Source organism: Littorina saxatilis, linkage group LG8, assembly GCF_037325665.1.
Source record: "Littorina saxatilis isolate snail1 linkage group LG8, US_GU_Lsax_2.0, whole genome shotgun sequence".
Lineage (NCBI taxonomy): Eukaryota > Metazoa > Mollusca > Gastropoda > Littorinimorpha > Littorinidae > Littorina > Littorina saxatilis.
Window position 1 is genome coordinate 70,743,647 of NC_090252.1, and position 18,816 is coordinate 70,762,462.

Below are 18,816 nucleotides of genomic sequence, written 5' to 3' on the forward strand. Positions count from 1 at the left end.
GGGTGGATGGGTGGGGTGTATGTGACAAGCAACGTTTAATCCTCTACCACCACCCAAAACCTCAACCGCCCTCCCTCTCGCACCCCCCCCCCCCCCCCCCCACTTTCTCCTTTACACTTGATCGATCACCTGTTTCCATTGATTACAGATTAAACAAAGCCAAGGTTTACCTTTGCCATTATCCATGTTTCTGCCCCCCCCCCCCCCCTCCACCCTCCCCCTTCCCTCCCTACCGCAGCCCAAAACACCAGTGATTGGAGTACGGCTGCGTAAGGTGTATGTGATTCACTTATATGGTTCAGCCTTTAGTTCTGTGGTACAAAAAACCCACCACGAGGTGGGTGGTAGGGAGCGTTAAGGTATAACGTATACCTATATAAATCTTATCTCTCATACTCGCCCTCAACCGAACTACCAAACCCCCCGCCCATACAAGCAAGAGTTACGTTTTCCTGTCTTGGGGCGCTTTCTCCATGCTGGCGTTCTCTTCACTGTCCTTGCTCTCTTCTTCCTGGAGTTGCTCCCCTTGTGGTTGTTCCCCTTGTGGTTGCTGCTGGTCGTTTTTCTCGCTGAGTTGCTGCCCCTGTTGCTGTTGGTGACTCTCTGTGTCGTCTGCCTCCACGCTCTGCCCAGGCCGTTCCTTGCGCGTGCTTTCGTACCTGCAATGTACAGGTGTAATATTGTATGTAACACTGTTAGTGGTGGACTTGTCTGACTACCTTGGTCTTGTACCTACAACGTACATGTGTAATATTCCATGTAACACTTTTAGAGTTAGACTTGGCTAACTACCTTGCTTCTGCGTGCTTTCGTACCTGCAATGTACAGTAACAAATTTCAGGAAACGCTTTTCAAGGTCACTTACTTGGGTGACTACCTTAGTTTTGTACCTGCAATGTGCAGTGACACATTTTATGAAACGCCTTTGGAGGTCGACTTGTCTGACTGCCTTGCTTCATCTTGGTTTTGTACCTGAAATCTACAGTGACAAATCTGATTGATTTTAAAGGTAAAGTTGGTTGACTTTGCCATTTAAATGCATGCATCTGTCTACCAAGAAATCCGGCTAAAATGTTAGGCTATACCAGTCAATAGGTTAGTGTGTGGATTTTTTTAATATTTTTGTTAGAGATATAAACTCATTAAAAACATCAATGAATAATGCAGCCTGTCTGCGACTGTGGTTCGCCTTTAGAAAGTGTCAGTGTTTACCACAAATGCTAAATATTTATTTGATCCTACACCGTGCAACAGGAAAATAACAGACACAAACTGCACTCACCAAAGGAATAGAAAAATATCATCAACACAAGTTCAACACACACACAAAACAACCAACCAACCAACGACAACGATGATGAGGATGACAACAACAGCAACAACCACAACAGCAGCAGTAGCAGCAACAACAACATCAACAAGAATAATAAGAGCAACAACAACAACGGAAAACAAACACCGCTTTTCATGAACAATGAAAACTCGTCTGTTACATAAGTAAGGGACGCATGTTTCATCTCCACCAAGACAACATGTTTCATCACCACCAAGACAACATGTATGCCAGGAGGTCATCATACAATGGATGTGTGTAAAGCTTCAAAGCTCCAGCTTTTAAAGTGTTAAAGAAAATTATTATATTTCTAAAACGAACTTGACCCCGCTGTACCCATTACATATGAAGAAGGTTGCCAAGACTTGCCTCATGTCTAAAGGCCATCAACCCTTGACAGAGTGTAAAGTCTCAAAGCTCCAGCTTCGAAACTGTTCAAGAAAACGACCATTTTCTTCAACAATTATTTTTTAAATTTTATTATTTTTATTTTTATTTTTTTATTCAGGCAAGCACAAATTTATAATGACACATTCAAAACCATTGTCACTGATAAGTCACAGCAATGACAGAGCTGAACACACATGTGATATTCAGTTACTTCTTACATTTTCAGAGCACGTCCCAAAAATCAGAGGAATACATTGACTATTGTAATAATCACTCGTCTTTATCCAACCGTTCTACTAGCTGTTGATACGAATCCATTTTTTAATAAACTGAGTCTGTTTCGTGAGAATATTGTGAGCATATTTATCCATTTGGTACAAATTATATAATTCTCTTAAGAATATTTGCATGTGGGGACGAATTTTTTTTTATTCTGCATTTGTAAAAAAAAAACACTTTGCTGTTAATAAAATATAATCAACTAGTTGATTACCCGCTTCGCCGGGTGGATCGCGAGACGGAGTATGCAGCGTGGCGGTTCGCCGGCTTAGAGCACGTGTTGATGTGATTGACGCCACACGAAGGAAGGGAGATAAACGCGCAAAACACTGGAGAAGATAAGGAAGAGTTACTGGGAATGGATCTACAGAAAAACCAAAATCGGTTCACCGCGCCGCGCTTAGAGCACGTGTTGAAAATTTTCATCGACCAGATTGTGTCCGGGGTCTACCTGAATATGCACACCAAATTTGAAGCAGATCCATCGAGAACTTTGGCCGTGTATCGCGAAGTGACAGACAGACAGACACACAGACACACACACACAAGCCGTATATAGATATAGAAACCAGCGTCTGTTTTCATGTGGTTTTCATGGTTCAATATAGCTATTCTGATGAACACGTGGGGGAATTCGGGGGCTGTGATTGGATGGTCTCTTCCGATCATCAAAGCATAATGCTACGGAAGTCGGCCATTTTACTCAATATCCAAAAGCATATTGTCAATAACAAAGACGCATGGTTCCGGTTTACCCATCTGTACCACGCGGCGATGTTTCTATCGACAACAGCATACACTGACAACTTGAAATTCTTCTCGGGAATGTTTTTCAGCTTTACAAATGTCGATAGCATACCCTTTTCTGCTAACTTCCCGATGAAACAGGACTAAACCAATTATTTTCTGTCCCTAAACACCACAAAATGCCCAAAGTCGAAAGATGTAGTACAAACAGGGGAGTAAAACGGAACAGCCGTTTTTGTGTGCCTGTGTGAGTTCAGTTGCCGACTCCGTTTCGCATTCGGCTTTTCTTATCTCGTAACTCCACACTAAATACCCCACTTCCCCCCTGAAGTATTGATGTACAACCCATGGCACTAACATTCATGTAGTCGTTTATAACTTAGGTTGAAAAGTTCGCTTCATGACGAGAAACTGAAAACTTCTTGCCGTCTGTTCGCGTTGTACGGATTAGCTGTTCTCTTCCTCCCCTTGTTGCATCCTAGTTCTTCAGTTGTTTCTAGTTTTCCGTTGATGTTGTGTTTTGGTCTTCTTCATAAGTAGTCTTGTTCAAAATGAAAAAAAACTCAAACTTTGTTTTGTTGTATACGAATGAACTAATAAAAAGCTGTTTAACAGCTGTGTTGTCAAATCGAGGTTTTTTCCAAAGTCAGTGTAGCGCCTGCGCAAAACTAATGCGCATAAGAAACGGCGTCTGCTATCAAAACCTGAGATCAACGCATCGACTCAAAAACTGTCATTTTGTAAGTTTGGAACAACAAATCAAGGTCAGAACAGCTATATAATCGCTATTGTGTTTTCAGCGTAGCAATAGGGTCCGATATTTAGACTCGAACAAGTATAATGCGACTCGTCTTCGACTCGTCGCATTATACTTGTCTCGTCTAAATATCGGACCCTATTGCTACGCTGAAAACACAATAGCTGGTAATAATACCAGTGTTGGTGTAAGTCTGAGTCTGTCACAGTTATAACATTTTTCTTTCAGACATTTTTCAAATTCAGTCCCAAAAAAATGGACATGTTCACATTGCCACAAATAATGATAAACTGTATCTTTTTCTAATTCACAAAAATTACACACATTACTTGTGACTACCCCCATGTCTTTCAATATTGCATTAGTCACTAAAACCCTATTATTTATTTTAATTTGGAACCAGTGTAGTTTTACCTCTTGTATTTTCTTTGTTTTGTAAAAGACTGTATTCCAATCAATTTCCGTTTCAATGATGTTTTCCCAACTTTGACATGCTTTTGGGACACATGTATCAGTTTTTCTAACAAGACATTCATAAAATAGTTTTGCTCCTTTTCCACCAGATATAAAAAGAGAAAGTGCTTTGTTAATGTCCATTGATTTTTTTTATTCAATAACAATACTTTTTTTCTGCATATATATAACTCTTGATTGTGCTTATACAACCGTAATATCCCAGAAAAGATGTCTCAACTTGCAATATTTCTTTAAACTCATTAAAACTTAAAAACTTTCTATTCTCCTTTATAAGTCTTTTACAATACCATTTTCAGTCCAATCCACAAAATGAAACGCTTTGTTATTAATCTTGAATTTGGTATTGAGGAAAAGTGGTTCTATCAACAGTTCTTCAGATGTATTGATCTCTGTTTTAAAATAAACTTCTTCATAAGCTTCAAATACATTTTTCCAAAACAAATTTACTGTACAGTCGTTAAATAATTTCCCTCAAAACTTTGACACCAGTGCTAATTTAGGGCATCTTATCAATAATATTTCTTTCCATTTTGGATTGTATGTTGTGTTCAGAACTTTCTTCATCCAATTTAGTTTTAAGGAATGAATATAGGCCTTAATGGACGGAATATTTATACCTCCTTCTTCTATCTTGTGGATAGCCATTGTTCTTTTTATTTTGTCTCTTTTTTTATCCCATACAAATTCAAAGCACATTTGTTGTATTTATTGGACAATTGTATCTTGTGGGTTTGGAAGCATGATCCACAAATAAACAAGTTTGGACAATACAAGTGATTTCAGGACTGCTACTCTTCCTATCGGTGTAGTTGACCGTTTTGCCCATGTATTAAATAACTTTTTTGCTTCATTAAACTTATCACTTATGTTCATCTCTGCCATATTTGACAAATCGTTGTTAAACCAGAGCCCCAGTATTTTAAATTTGTTAGGATTCCAACACATGTTCAGATGTGTGAGAAACACTACTTTGCTATTTCTTTTTCCCCCAAGCCAAACGTTACATGTTTTATCATAATTGAGTTTTAACCCGGATAAATTCTTAAACAATTCTATCTCATAAAACAATGTTTCGAAAGATATTTTGTTTCCACCAAACAAAAAATATGTGTCGTCTGCAAACTGACTTACTTTACACTCAGTATTTTCTGATATTTCTATTCCTTTAATCTGACCGTTCTCCCTTATCCTACATGCTAACAATTCTGTACACAAAATAAACAAATAAGGTGATATTGGATCTCCCTGACGACAGCCACGCTCAATTGGAAAGCTCGTGGACAAAACGACCATTTTCTATTTTGTAATTAAACTTGACCACGCCGTGATGTGAAATGTGAAAAAGTCAATGAAACTCGCGCCATAATTGTACGTCATCAAGCTTGAAAAGTATGTGAATTTTCAAAGCTCTAACTTTAAAAACATTCAATAAAATGACAATTATCTATTATTTGAATGTCTCTTGACTGCCAGATGTAACGGGATCAGAGGGGTTTGTTATTATTATTAGACCCGAAAGGGCCTCGGCCTTTCCTTTGAAAGCAACACCAACCACACAATACCTCCGCCAACTAGGCCAGATAGACCAACAAACAAACCTCACAATACTCAACCAACAAACAAACCTCACAACAACACTCAACCAACAAACAAACCTCACAACAACACTCAACCAACAAACAAACGACACCACACGCACGCATCCGACCACCAACACGCACGCACGCACGCACGCACGCACAAATAGGACTCACTTGTTTAGCAGGTAGGCGACCCGCTGCCTGACGTAGGTTTCATAGCACATGAACTTGGGGCGCACCTCCCGGACCACGGCTTTCCAGGCGTGCGGGATCTTGGCGTAGAGACTGGGGCTCCAGGGGTTGACCTTCAGCGCCGCTAGCAGCAGTTCCCGGTCCTGCTCGTGCTTCGACAAGTCTGCAAGGACACAAAGATACATCAAACTCTGATATGCAGAAATAGCACACTCTGATATGCAGAAATATCACACTCTGATATGGAGAGATCATTATCACACGTTCATATGGAGATATATATCACACTCTGATACGGAGAGAGGTGAGACACTGATTATGGAGAGATCTGTAAAGATACAGAGAGATACAGTTTAAACGCTAATAATGAGAGAGATTAGACGCTGATATAGAGATATCTGTAAAGACACAGACATATATGTCACACTCTGATATGGAGATATATTACACTCGGATACGGAGAGATCTGTAATGACACACAGACACAGGTCACACACTGATATGGAGAGATGTTACACTCTGATATGGAAAGATATCACACGCTGGTATGGAGGGATCTGCAATGACACACAGACACAGATCACACACTGATATGGAAAGATGTCACGCTCTGATATGGAGATATATTACAGTCTGATCTGGAGATGCATTAAAGTCTGATACGGAGATATATCACACTCTGATATGGAGATATATGTAATGATACAGAGATCCAGGTCACACACGTGCTGCATGTCGTGGTCATGAACGATGCTCACCGGGCAGACACGCTGACCAAATAATGCACTGTTCACAGCAACATTACTCCACCACCAAAACTCATGTGTATATTTTCTTGATCAGCCTTTTTATATTTAGTCAAGTTTTGACTAAATATTTTAACATCGAGGGGGAATCGAAACGAGGGTCGTGGTGTATGTGCGTGTGTGCGTGTGTGTGTGCGTGTGTGCGTGTGTGTGTAGAGCGATTCAGACTAAACTACTGGACCGATCTGTATGAAATTTGACATGAGAGTTCCTGGGTATGAAATCCCCGAACGTTTTTTTCATTTTTTTGATAAATGTCTTTGATGACGTCATATCCGGCTTTTCGTGAAAGTTGAGGCGGCACTGTCACGCCCTCATTTTTCAACCAAATTGGTTGAAATTTTGGTCAAGTAATCTTCGACGAAGCCCGGGGTTCGGTATTGCATTTCAGCTTGGTGGCTTAAAAATTAAATAATGACTTTGGTCATTAAAAATCTGAAAATTGTAAAAAAAAAATAAAAATTTATAAAACGATCCAAATTTACGTTTATCTTATTCTCCATCATTTGCTGATTCCAAAAACATATAAATATGTTATATTCGGATTAAAAACAAGCTCTGAAAATTAAATATATAACAATTATTATCAAAATTAAATTGTCCAAATCAATTTAAAAACACTTTCATCTTATTCCTTGTCGGTTCCTGATTCCAAAAACATATAGATATGATATGTTTGGATTAAAAACACGCTCAGAAAGTTAAAACAAAGAGAGGTACAGAAAAGCGTGCTATCCTTCTTAGCGCAACTACTACCCCGCTCTTCTTGTCAATTTCACTGCCTTTGCCATGAGCGGTGGACTGACGATGCTACGAGTATACGGTCTTGCTGAAAAATGGCAGCTACTTGACTAAATATTGTATTTTCGCCTTACGCGACTTGTTTCTTTCTCTGGTGTGTGAAGAGTTTATGTATAAATGACAAACAGAAATACAATCAGACGCTAATATGGGAAATGTCTCAGGATGAAAATGATTAATTTAATGTAATGCCGTGCTTCTTCCTTCCATGAACGCTCTCACGAACACAAAACACACACACACACACCACACACACACACACACACACACACTCTCATACACAACCATTCACAAAGACATGCACAGAACAAAGGAAAAAGGAACATGTAATATTGAATGTTTTATATTTATTCATTATTGTTTTACAAATATGAAGACGAGTTGTTTGTGTGTGTGTGTTGTTGTTTAAAAAAAATAAAAATTTAATGACACTAATTAGAATGAATAATTGTTATACACATGCAAAACTGACACATGTTATCGTGTGAATTTAGAAATGGACAGATTTAGATGTGGAACTTTCAGCACGTGTACGGGTAACCTCATCAAATCTAGTGTTTACGTCACGCGTTTGCCAAGATGTACGTGTTGCTGGGAGGCAAACAACGTATCGGAAAATGGATGACTGCATTTGGAACTTTGGAGAAGGGTGAGCAGAAAGGTAAAAAAAAATTTTTTTTTTTATTAATTTTATCTGCCGTGGATTGTAACGTGCAACTCAAAAGTGTAAACCTTTATCCTTTCCTTTCTTCCAAAACGTTGTCACCGACAACAAACCACAATCAAACAACTATTCACAAACACACAAACACGTGTACGTACAATAACAAATAATCATACGTACAAACAGTTACAAACCCACGAACACATGTACATACAACAAACCACAATCAAACAAACATTCACAAACACACAAACACACGTACGTACAACAAAACATAAAAACGTCCACACACGAAAGAAATTACGACATTTTGGATTAAAACACATACACAGACACACACAGCGGAATATACATAATCAATACTGTTCAAACGATAAATTAAAACTAAGTTTTACATATCAAGGAATAAAGATAGATACCCAAAGTACAGGCAAGAAATGAGAGAGAGAGAGAGAGAGAGAGAGAGAGAGAGAGAGAGAGAGAGAAGAGAGAGAGAGAGAGAGAGAGAGAGAGAGAGAGAGAGAGAGAGAGAGAGAGAGAGAATGATCTGAATGAATAAATGCACTACATATAAAGAAACATAAAAGGCTAAAGCATAATCATGTTTTTACGAAAACAACAACAACAATAACAACAACAATAACAACAACAACAAGGAATATTATGATGTGTTCATGTATTTCTTCTTGTTTGCTGAGGCATTGTGTTTGTCCATGTATTGTTAACATGTCTCATATTTGTCATTCTGTTTATTCTCCCGTTTATGAGAACATATGTGCTGCAGTTGACACCCCCGCCCCCTTCAAACCTTCAACAACCTGAGAAAATCAGGTCTTAAAATAAACTGAAAAGGAAGGGGTCTTAAAGTGGGGATACATCTACACAAGATATCAACTGTAAATCCAAAACAAGGGGGAAGTCTTAAATTTGGGGTCTCAGCATCTAGCATTGTGATTTCATGGAATGTGATGATGAGTTCACGCCACTCATGTGTGTCAGCTATCAACGTGATCTGGGTGAACACTTGACGAGTGGCACAGCGGACCGCCCCGTGTCAGCTATCAACGTGATCTGGGTGAACATTTGACGAGTGGCACAGCGAACCGCCCCGTGTCAGCTATCAACGTGATCTGGGTGAACACTTGACGAGTGGCATAGCGGACCGCCCCGTGTCAGCTATCAACGTGATCTGGGTGAACACTTGACGAGTGGCACAGCGGACCGCCCCGTGTCAGCTATCAACGTGATCTGGGTGAACACTTGACGAGTGGCACAGCGGACCGCCCCGTGTCAGCTATCAACGTGATCTGGGTGAACATTTGACGAGTGGCACAGCGGACCGCCCCGTGTCAGCTATCAACGTGATCTGGGTGAACACTTGACGAGTGGCACAGCGGACCGCCCCGTGTCAGCTATCAACGTGATCTGGGTGAACACTTGACGAGTGGCACAGCGGACCGCCCCGTGTCAGCTATCAACGTGATCTGGGTGAACACTTGACGAGTGACACAGCGGACCGCCCCGTGTCAGCTATCAACGTGATCTGGGTGAACACTTGACGAGTGACACAGCGGACCGCCCCGTGTGAGACGTCTTTCTTTCACACACCTGGCTTTGCCTGCTCCGACCACATTGGGGACATTCTCAGATAATAAACTGATAATCAAGGGGAAGCAAGCACTCTAACTACATACGACCTGTGTACTAGAGTAAATGAGAGTTATGCGAAACCTGTCTCCTGGCACCTGAGAGAATAACAAGCATTTAAGATTAAATGAACAAGCGACTTTCATCCCGGCCTCAAAATAAGTCACAGCATTCATTGAATTGTAAGATAAGTCACACCATTCATTGAATTGTAAGATAAGTCAGAGCATTCATTGAATTCTAAGATAAGTCACAGCATTCATTGAATTGTAAGATAAGTCACAGCATTCATTGAATTGTAAGATAAGTCACAGCATCATCATTTAATTGTGTCTGTCGCGTCCCTTGTTTGTCTACTTGAAAGATTCTTGTTCGTGTGCAGGAGTGTGGTTTTTTCCTAAATGAAACGTTGCAAAATGTTTACCTTTCTTGTTTTTTGTTGTTATTTGTTTTTGGCTCACGTAAGTGTAGCCTATGCGATCGTAACTTTGTCTGTCTGTGCGTGCGTGCGTGCGTGTGTATGTCTGTGGTAGAAACTTTAACAATTCGTCATTTGAAGACGTCACATTACGTGCGTGCGTGCGTGTGTATGTCTGTGGTAGAAACTTTAACAATTCGTCATTTGAAGACGTCACATTATGACGTAAGAGGGTTAGACGTCACGCGAAGGAATTACTGAACGTCTCGGTCATTTGTTATTTTGTGCGGGCCGAGACTAGTTGGCAGTCGTGTCCCTGCAAGTTAAGTAGACAGATCTAGATCTAGTGTCTCGCTTTCTTGCACAGTGTCACCTATGCTTACTGTGTGTGTGTGTATGTGTGACTGAGTGATTGAGTTTGTGTTACTGTTTGTCGATTTCTTACGTGAGCCTTGAAGGCTTCGCCTCTTGTTATTCTTGCTTTGTCAGATTTTCTTGTTGACAACGTCTGCAAATTGACCTACATTTTAAAATTCCCTCCATGTTCGTAAATGTCTTGGATTTGGGGAGGCATTCACAGAGGGGTTCCACTCAACACGGGTTGCCTGATGGGGAGATCTTAAATACAGACACAGATGTACGTCTGTGTGTCTGCTTGCTTGTGTGTGTGTTTCAGTGTGTCTGTCTGTTTGTACATTGTAAAATTTGCTTGTGTGTGTGTGTCTGTTTCAGTGTGTGTGTCTGTTTGTTCATTGTACAATTTGCTTGTGTGTGTGTGTCTGTTTCAGTGTGTGTGTGTGTGTGTGTGTCAGTGTGTCTGTCTGTTTGTATATATATAGTACACGTGCGCAGCTTGCTGCAATCTATTATTGGTCGCTTGCATCACGAGGTGATCTACATCAGATGACGCTCTTTCTTTCTCGTTCATTCGCCCCATCAACATAAAAACAAAATAAACTGAAACCTGACTTGTGAGTGTATATCAAAAGGCAAGCATTCGTTCACCAACTGAATATATCATTTATACATATTTCAACAAAGTCATTTTAAGTCAATTTCTGAGTTTAATTTATTTCTATGATAAACATAGACAAATAATTATTCAAAAAGATACCATGACAAAAATCTAAACAAACAAACACACACGCAGAAAGGAAGAGAAAGAGAGAGAGAGAGAGAGAGAGAGAGAGAGAGAGAGAGAGAGAGAGAGAGAGAGAGAGAGAGAGAGAGAGAGAGAGAGAGAGAGAGAGAGAGAGAGAGAGAGAGAGAGAGAGAGAGAGAGATAGATTGGACGAATCACAACTTGTATGACACAGAGGTATAGTTAAGCGAGGTATGTGACCCATTATAGTTATGCACTTCCATACAACAATCACAGACTGATATCATGCCCACAATACGATGATACAGGTATGACGATGATACTGGTATGACGATGATACAGGTATGACGATAATTATATATGATACTATGACACTGATTTAAGGCTTTGTGCACTGGTTTGTCTGAATGATGGCGCTGACCATTGTCTTGGTTGTGTCTTGACATGTTCAACCATATAATACAACAAAACTATCCATAAGGATTGATTCATTAATATGATGACCATTGTCTAGATTGTGTCTTGACATGTTCAACCATATAATACAACCAAACTATCCATGAGGATTGATTCATTAATATGATGACCATTGTCTTGGTTGTGTCTTGACATGTTCAACCATATAATACAACCAAACTATCCATGAGGATTGATTCATTAATATGATGACCATTGTCTAGATTGTGTCTTGACATGTTCAACCATATAATACAACCAAACTATCCATAAGGATTGATTCATTAATATGATGACCATTGTCTAGATTGTGTCTTGACATGTTCAACCATATAATACAACCAAACTATCCATGAGGATTGATTCATTAATATGATGACCATTGTCTTGGTTGTGTCTTGACATGTTCAACCATATAATACATCTTTCTTTCTTTATTTGGTTTCAACCACGAAGGTTATATCGCGACGGGGAAAGGGGGGGAGATGGGATAGAGCCACTTGTTAATTGTTTCTTGTTCACAAAAGCACTAATCAAAAAATTGCTCCAGGGGCTTGCAACGTAGTACAATATATATATTACCTTACTGGGAGAATGCAAGTTTCCAGTATAAAGGACTTAACATTTCTTACATACTGCTTGACTAAAATCTTTACAAACATTGACTATATTCTATACAAGAAACACTTAACAAGGGTAAAAGGAGAAACAGAATCCGTTAGTCACCTCTTACGACATGCTGGGGAGCATCGGGTAAATTCTTCCCCCTAACCCGCGGGGGGGGTAACCATACAATACAACCAAACTATCCATGAGGATTGATTCATTACTATGATGACCATTGTCTAGATTGTGTCTTGACATGTTCAACCATATAATACAACAAAACTATCCATGAGGATTGATTCATTAATATGATGACCATTGTCTAGATTGTGTCTTGACATGTTCAACCATATAATACAACAAAACTATCCATGAGGATTGATTCATTAATATGATGACCATTGTCTAGATTGTGTCTTGACATGTTCAACCATATAATACAACAAAACTATCCATGAGGATTGATTCATTAATATGATGACCATTGTCTTGGTTGTGTCTTGACATGTTCAACCATATAATACAACCAAACTATCCATGAGGATTGATTCATTAATATGATGACCATTGTCTAGATTGTGTCTTGACATGTTCAACCATATAATACAACCAAACTATCCATGAGGATTGATTCATTAATATGATGACCATTGTCTAGATTGTGTCTTGACATGTTCAACCATATAATACAACCAAGCTATCCATGAGGATTGATTCATTAATATGATGACCATTGTCTAGATTGTGTCTTGACATGTTCAACCATATAATACAACAAAACTATCCATGAGGATTGATTCATTAACATGATGACCATTGTCTTGGTTGTGTCTTGACATGTTCAACCATACAATACAACCAAACTATCCATGAGGATTGATTCATTACTATGATGACAATGGAACTCCCTTTTAAGACCCCCAATTTTAAAAATATTTTTTGTTTAAACTTTAATTCTTCAAATTTTCTGGTTATAGCATCTGTAAATATACCCTTATTTTAAAACTCCCTCCTTTATAAGACCTGTGTTTATCAGATGTGTAGAGGTCTTCAAGACCTGTGTTTATCATATGTGTAGAGGTCTTCAAGACCTGTGTTTATCAGATGTGTAGAGGTCTTCAAGACCTGTGTTTATCAGATGTGTAGAGGTCTTCAAGACCTGTGTTTATCAGATGTGTAGAGGTCTTCAAGACCTGTCTTTATCAGATGTGTAGAGGTCTTCAAGACCTGTGTTTATCAGATGTGTAGAGGTCTTCAAAGTGGGGGTTTCACGGTAACACATACACATTCAAATTAAAAAGTGCATCTAAACGTTGATTATACTATGCAATCCTTATTAGAACAGGAAAATATCAAAATTGTCATTTGTGGAGAAAACGTAATATTACAGCTACATACACAATCATTGAAGATACTTTGTAGCTAGCCCCATTGTAAGACCTCAAACAATATGAGAAACTCAGGTCTTGAGAAGGAGGTTAACATACAGAGGTCAGCAACAGAAAGTCTGACATTTCAAGATCTTAAAAAGGGGGTCTTAAAAAGGGGGTCTTAAAAGGGGGTCTCAAAAAGGGGGTCTTAAAAAGGGGGTCTTAAAAAAGGGTATCAAAAAGGGGTCTCAAACAGGGGGTCTTAAAAGGGGCTCTTAAAAAGGGATCTCAAAAGGGGGTCTCAAAAAGGGGGTCTCAAAAAGGGGGTCTCAAAAGGGGGATCTCAAAAGGGGGTCTCAAAAAGGGGGTCGTAAAAAGGGGGATCTCAAAAGGGGGTCTCAAAAAGGGGGTCGTAAAAAGGGGGTCTCAAAAGGGGGTCTCAAAAAGGGGGTCGTAAAAAGGGGGTCTCAAAAAGGGGGTCTCAAAAGGGGGTTTCAAAAAGGGGGTCTTTATTGGAAGGTTCCACTGTACTTGTTGGTGAGAATGATAACTGGGCTGTTTACATGGTACACATATATCAGAACTCAGGACACAGTAACCGGCACTGCCCTCTGAGGATGTTCATAACACTGGCTTGCTGCAAAGCTTGCTGCTTTGTGGCTGAACATTATGTGAGGCAAATATAAAATGCAATTGATACAAAGCAAAAAAGAATCATTATATTTGTACAAATGAACAAAATTGTCGAATACTATGTTGAGTTATTATTGATGCAAGTCACCATTCAAAATCCAGCACTGGAAAAAGAACAATTGTAACAAAAAATACAAGCCAAGGTTCTCAGAATGTTCCATGCTAGAAATGCAAATGAAAAAATACATACATGTGGAGCTGATGTTCAACTGGCCAATTTGCATTCACAACGTGTTGGGAAAAAAACAAGGAGTATAAATCAGTTTCCATCAACTCCATTCAAAATCATGCTGCAATACTTCATCACTAAAACAAATTACATACTGTCAAAATAACTATTTCAATAAAAAAAATATTACAAAAAGAGTTGTACATGTATAAATATTACACCACAGATTTCATAATAAAAAGCCCGCCTGAAGAAATCATGTGAAACTAAATTATGCAGATAAGAAATCTTGATACGTTGAAAAGAAGCTCAATTATGTTCTTTTCCATAGACGATTTTTTTAAATAACTATGTCACTGCTACATGACCGTTGGGCAAAGTTATGCCGTTTAAAGTTCGGACAAATATTTTGACTTCCGCTTCCGGAAAACACGTGCTGGTACTGTCACAGACCTAGGCTTTCACGTGCTGGTACTGTCACAGACCTAGGCTTTCACGTGCTGGTACTGTCACAGACCTAGGCTGTCACATGCAGACCATCCCTCCACTTGAGTACATACCAACCATCAACACCCTGCCTGCCTGCCTGCCTGCCTGCTGTGGTGGCCAGGACTTCTTTTATCAATTAATTTGTGAAAAAAGCACCAATGCCTTTTACGAAATTAATTCTTAAAATAAAAAAATAGCAAAGCCTGGCCAGTTCTGAGACAGTGAGGCGAACTATCTTCAGGAGGCGGCTTGGGCTTTCAGCATGAACATGACGAAAGAGTAGACATATTAGCAATGTACCCTCTAGACAGTGAGGCGAACTATCTTCAGGAGGCAGCTTGGGCTTTCAGCATGAACATGACGAAAGAGTAGACATATTAGCAATGTACCCTCTAGACAGTGAGGCGAACTATCTTCAGGAGGCGGCTTGGGCTTTCAGCATGAACAGGACGAAAGAGTAGACATATTAACAATGTACCCTCTAGACAGTGAGGCGAACTATCTTCAGGAGGCGGCTTGGGCTTTCAGCATGAACAGGACGAAAGAGTAGACATATTAACAATGTACCCTCTAGACAGTGAGGCGAACTATCTTCAGGAGGCGGCTTGGGCTTTCAGCATGAACATGACGAAAGAGTAGACATATTAACAATGTACCCTCTAGACAGTGAGGCGAACTATCTTCAGGAGGCGGCTTGGGCTTTCAGCATGAACATGACGAAAGAGTAGACATATTAACAATGTACCCTCTAGACAGTGAGGCGAACTATCTTCAGGAGGCGGCTTGGGCTTTCAGCATGAACAGGACGAAAGAGTAGACATATTAACAATGTACCCTCTAGACAGTGAGGCGAACTATCTTCAGGAGGCGGCTTGGGCTTTCAGCATGAACAGGACGAAAGAGTAGACATATTAACAATGTACCCTCTAGACAGTGAGGCGAACTATCTTCAGGAGGCGGCTTGGGCTTTCAGCATGAACATGACGAAAGAGTAGACATATTAACAATGTACCCTCTAGACAGTGAGGCGAACTATCTTCAGGAGGCGGCTTGGGCTTTCAGCATGAACATGACGAAAGAGTAGACATATTAACAATGTACCCTCTAGACAGTGAGGCGAACTATCTTCAGGAGGCGGCTTGGGCTTTCAGCATGAACAGGACGAAAGAGTAGACATATTAACAATGTACCCTCTAGACAGTGAGGCAACTATCTTCAGGAGGCGGCTTGGGCTTTCAGCATGAACAGGACGAAAGAGTAGACATATTAACAATGTACCCTCTAGACAGTGAGGCGAACTATCTTCAGGAGGCGGCTTGGGCTTTCAGCATGAACAGGACGAAAGAGTAGACATATTAACAATGTACCCTCTAGACAGTGAGGCGAACTATCTTCAGGAGGCGGCTTGGGCTTTCAGCATGAACAGGACGAAAGAGTAGACATATTAACAATGTACCCTCTAGACAGTGAGGCGAACTATCTTCAGGAGGCGGCTTGGGCTTTCAGCATGAACAGGACGAAAGAGTAGACATATTAACAATGTACCCTCTAGACAGTGAGGCGAACTATCTTCAGGAGGCGGCTTGGGCTTTCAGCATGAACAGGACGAAAGAGTAGACATATTAACAATGTACCCTCTAGACAGTGAGGCGAACTATCTTCAGGAGGCGGCTTGGGCTTTCAGCATGAACAGGACGAAAGAGTAGACATATTAACAATGTACCCTCTAGGCCATTGCAGCCAGAGGAAACATCACAATGTTTCTAAAATGACGTTTGTCTCGGTGACTTTGTCATCATGGGCTGTGGACAGCTGTCATCATGGGCTGTGGACAGCTGTCATCATGGGCTGTGGACAGCTGTCATCATGGGCTGTGGACAGCTGTCATGATCTTCAGCACTCTCCCCATGATCCATGTGTTATCCCTATTGTCCATATTGTGAATCTTTTGCCCACGGTGTCCAATATCAACATCCTTTAAGCCCATCGTTCATGATAGTGGTGCATTATTTCATGTGCCTGCGACAAGAGGACTCCTCCCTATCCACGACACATTCCCTTTGTCTATTTTGACCAAAATATAACTGTCAGTGATAGGCTACCTGCAATGTACGGACACTTTTGGCTAATGTCCTTTATAGTAGGTTCGTGGTCTTCAACTTTACCCCCATTGTTCGTCGCCTCCATCTTTTGCCCATGCAGAAAGACATGCAACATTCAGGGTCTGGTGACCGGCATGAACTGATAGGACGGCCCGGGTAGGGAGGGGAACACGGTCATGGCAAAGTCGGGGTACGCTGGATACCCGTACTGCGTCCCTGCACCTCCCATCGACTCCCTGGACTGAGACTGATGCAGGGCGTGAGGCTGGTCTGGCATTTCCCTGGAGTGAGGCTGCGGTGGACTGGTAAGCTGGCGTGCTGGCAAAGGGTTGGCTATGTTGAAGGGCGGACTGTCGCCGTGGTGCGAGGGGTGGGGCGTGTCCCGCATGCACGGCTCCAGTCCTTCTGTCTCCATGGCAACCCTGCGGGGCAGGGTGGTGGACGCGGGGGGCGCTGTCTCCCTGGCAACCCTGAGGGGCAGGGTGGTGGACGCGGGGGGCGCTGTCTCCCTGGCGCGAAAGGCGCGTGTGGCGGAGATCTCCCCCCCCTCCCCCCTCGTGCTTCTTCATGTGCACGTTGAGGCTGTTCTTCTGGGCGAAGGCAGCGTCACACTGCTTGCACTGGTACGGTCTCTCCCCGCTGTGTAGCCGCTCGTGCACCTTGAGGTTGTACTTGACGGTGAATCCCTGACCGCACTGCCCGCACACCCAGGGCCGCTGACCGGAGTGGGTCCTGACATGGCGAGCCAGCCCCTGGCGGCGGTAGAAGAACTTTGGACACAGGTGGCACTGGAAGACTTTGTCCTTGACGTGCATGTACTGCTTGTGCTGCTCCAGCACGCCCTTGAACACGAAGGTCTTGCCGCACAGCTCACACACGTGGGGGCGTGGCCGGGGCTCGGCGGAGTGCTGGCCCCGCATGTGGATCTTGAAGTAGAACTTGTTGTTGGTGGCGTAGGGACAGTGCTGGCACACGAACTTCTTCACCTCCACCCCCACCCCGTGCGACTGCACGTGCATGGTGAACGTCGTCTTGTCCGTGAAGTTGGTGCCGCACGTGTGGCACAGGTACTCGCGCTTCCGCTTGAGGAAGATGACTCGCTGCCAGTTGCTGAGGCCCAGGCCGTCGGGGCAGACCGTCGTGCAGGTGACACAGCCGGCCTGGTCCACACAAAGGTGGGCGGACAGCTTGAGGCGGCTGTTGATGATTGTGTCACACTTGAGACACTTGAAGTGCAGGCTGTGGTGGTCCTGCAACACACACATCTTGTTGTTACACTGAGGGCACTCTTCTGTTACTCTGCTGTTATTCTGTTGTTACACTGAGGGCACGCTTCTGTAACTCTGCTGTTATTCTGTTGTTACACTGAGGGCACTCTTCTGTTACTCTGCTGTTATTCTGTTGTTACTCTGAGGGCACGCTTCTGTTACTCTGCTGTTATTCTTTTGTTACTCTGCTCTTACTTTCTTCTGCTGTTACTTTGCTGCTACTCTTTTGTTACTTTGCTGCCATTCTGCTGTTACTCTGATGTAGCTCTGCCGTTACTCTTTTGTTACTTTGCTGCCATTCTGCTGTTACTCTGATGTAGCTCTGCCGTTACTCTTTTGTTACTTTGCTGCCATTCTGCTGTTAGTCTGCTGTAGCTCTGCCGTTACTCTTTTGTTACTTTGCTGCCATTCTGCTGTTACTCTGATGTAGCTCTGCCGTTACTCTTTTGTTACTTTGCTGCCATTCTGCT

The 18,816-nt window shown here is 41.7% G+C and overlaps 1 protein-coding gene across 1 annotated transcript in view; it reads right to left on the reverse strand.

Annotated features, from left to right (window-relative positions):
* The window catches only part of LOC138974843 (zinc finger protein 26-like), a 47,029-nt gene that overhangs the window by 20,503 nt on the left and 7,710 nt on the right, over positions 1–18,816 (reverse strand). Inside the window, exons 4-7 of the mRNA XM_070347568.1 lie at positions 17,142–18,328; positions 6,214–6,221; positions 5,738–5,918; positions 447–659 (exon numbers count right to left, since the gene is read on the reverse strand). Of these exons, the coding sequence (XP_070203669.1) occupies positions 447–659; positions 5,738–5,918; positions 6,214–6,221; positions 17,142–18,328 (1,589 nt within the window). The remainder of the gene's footprint in view (positions 1–446; positions 660–5,737; positions 5,919–6,213; positions 6,222–17,141; positions 18,329–18,816) is intronic.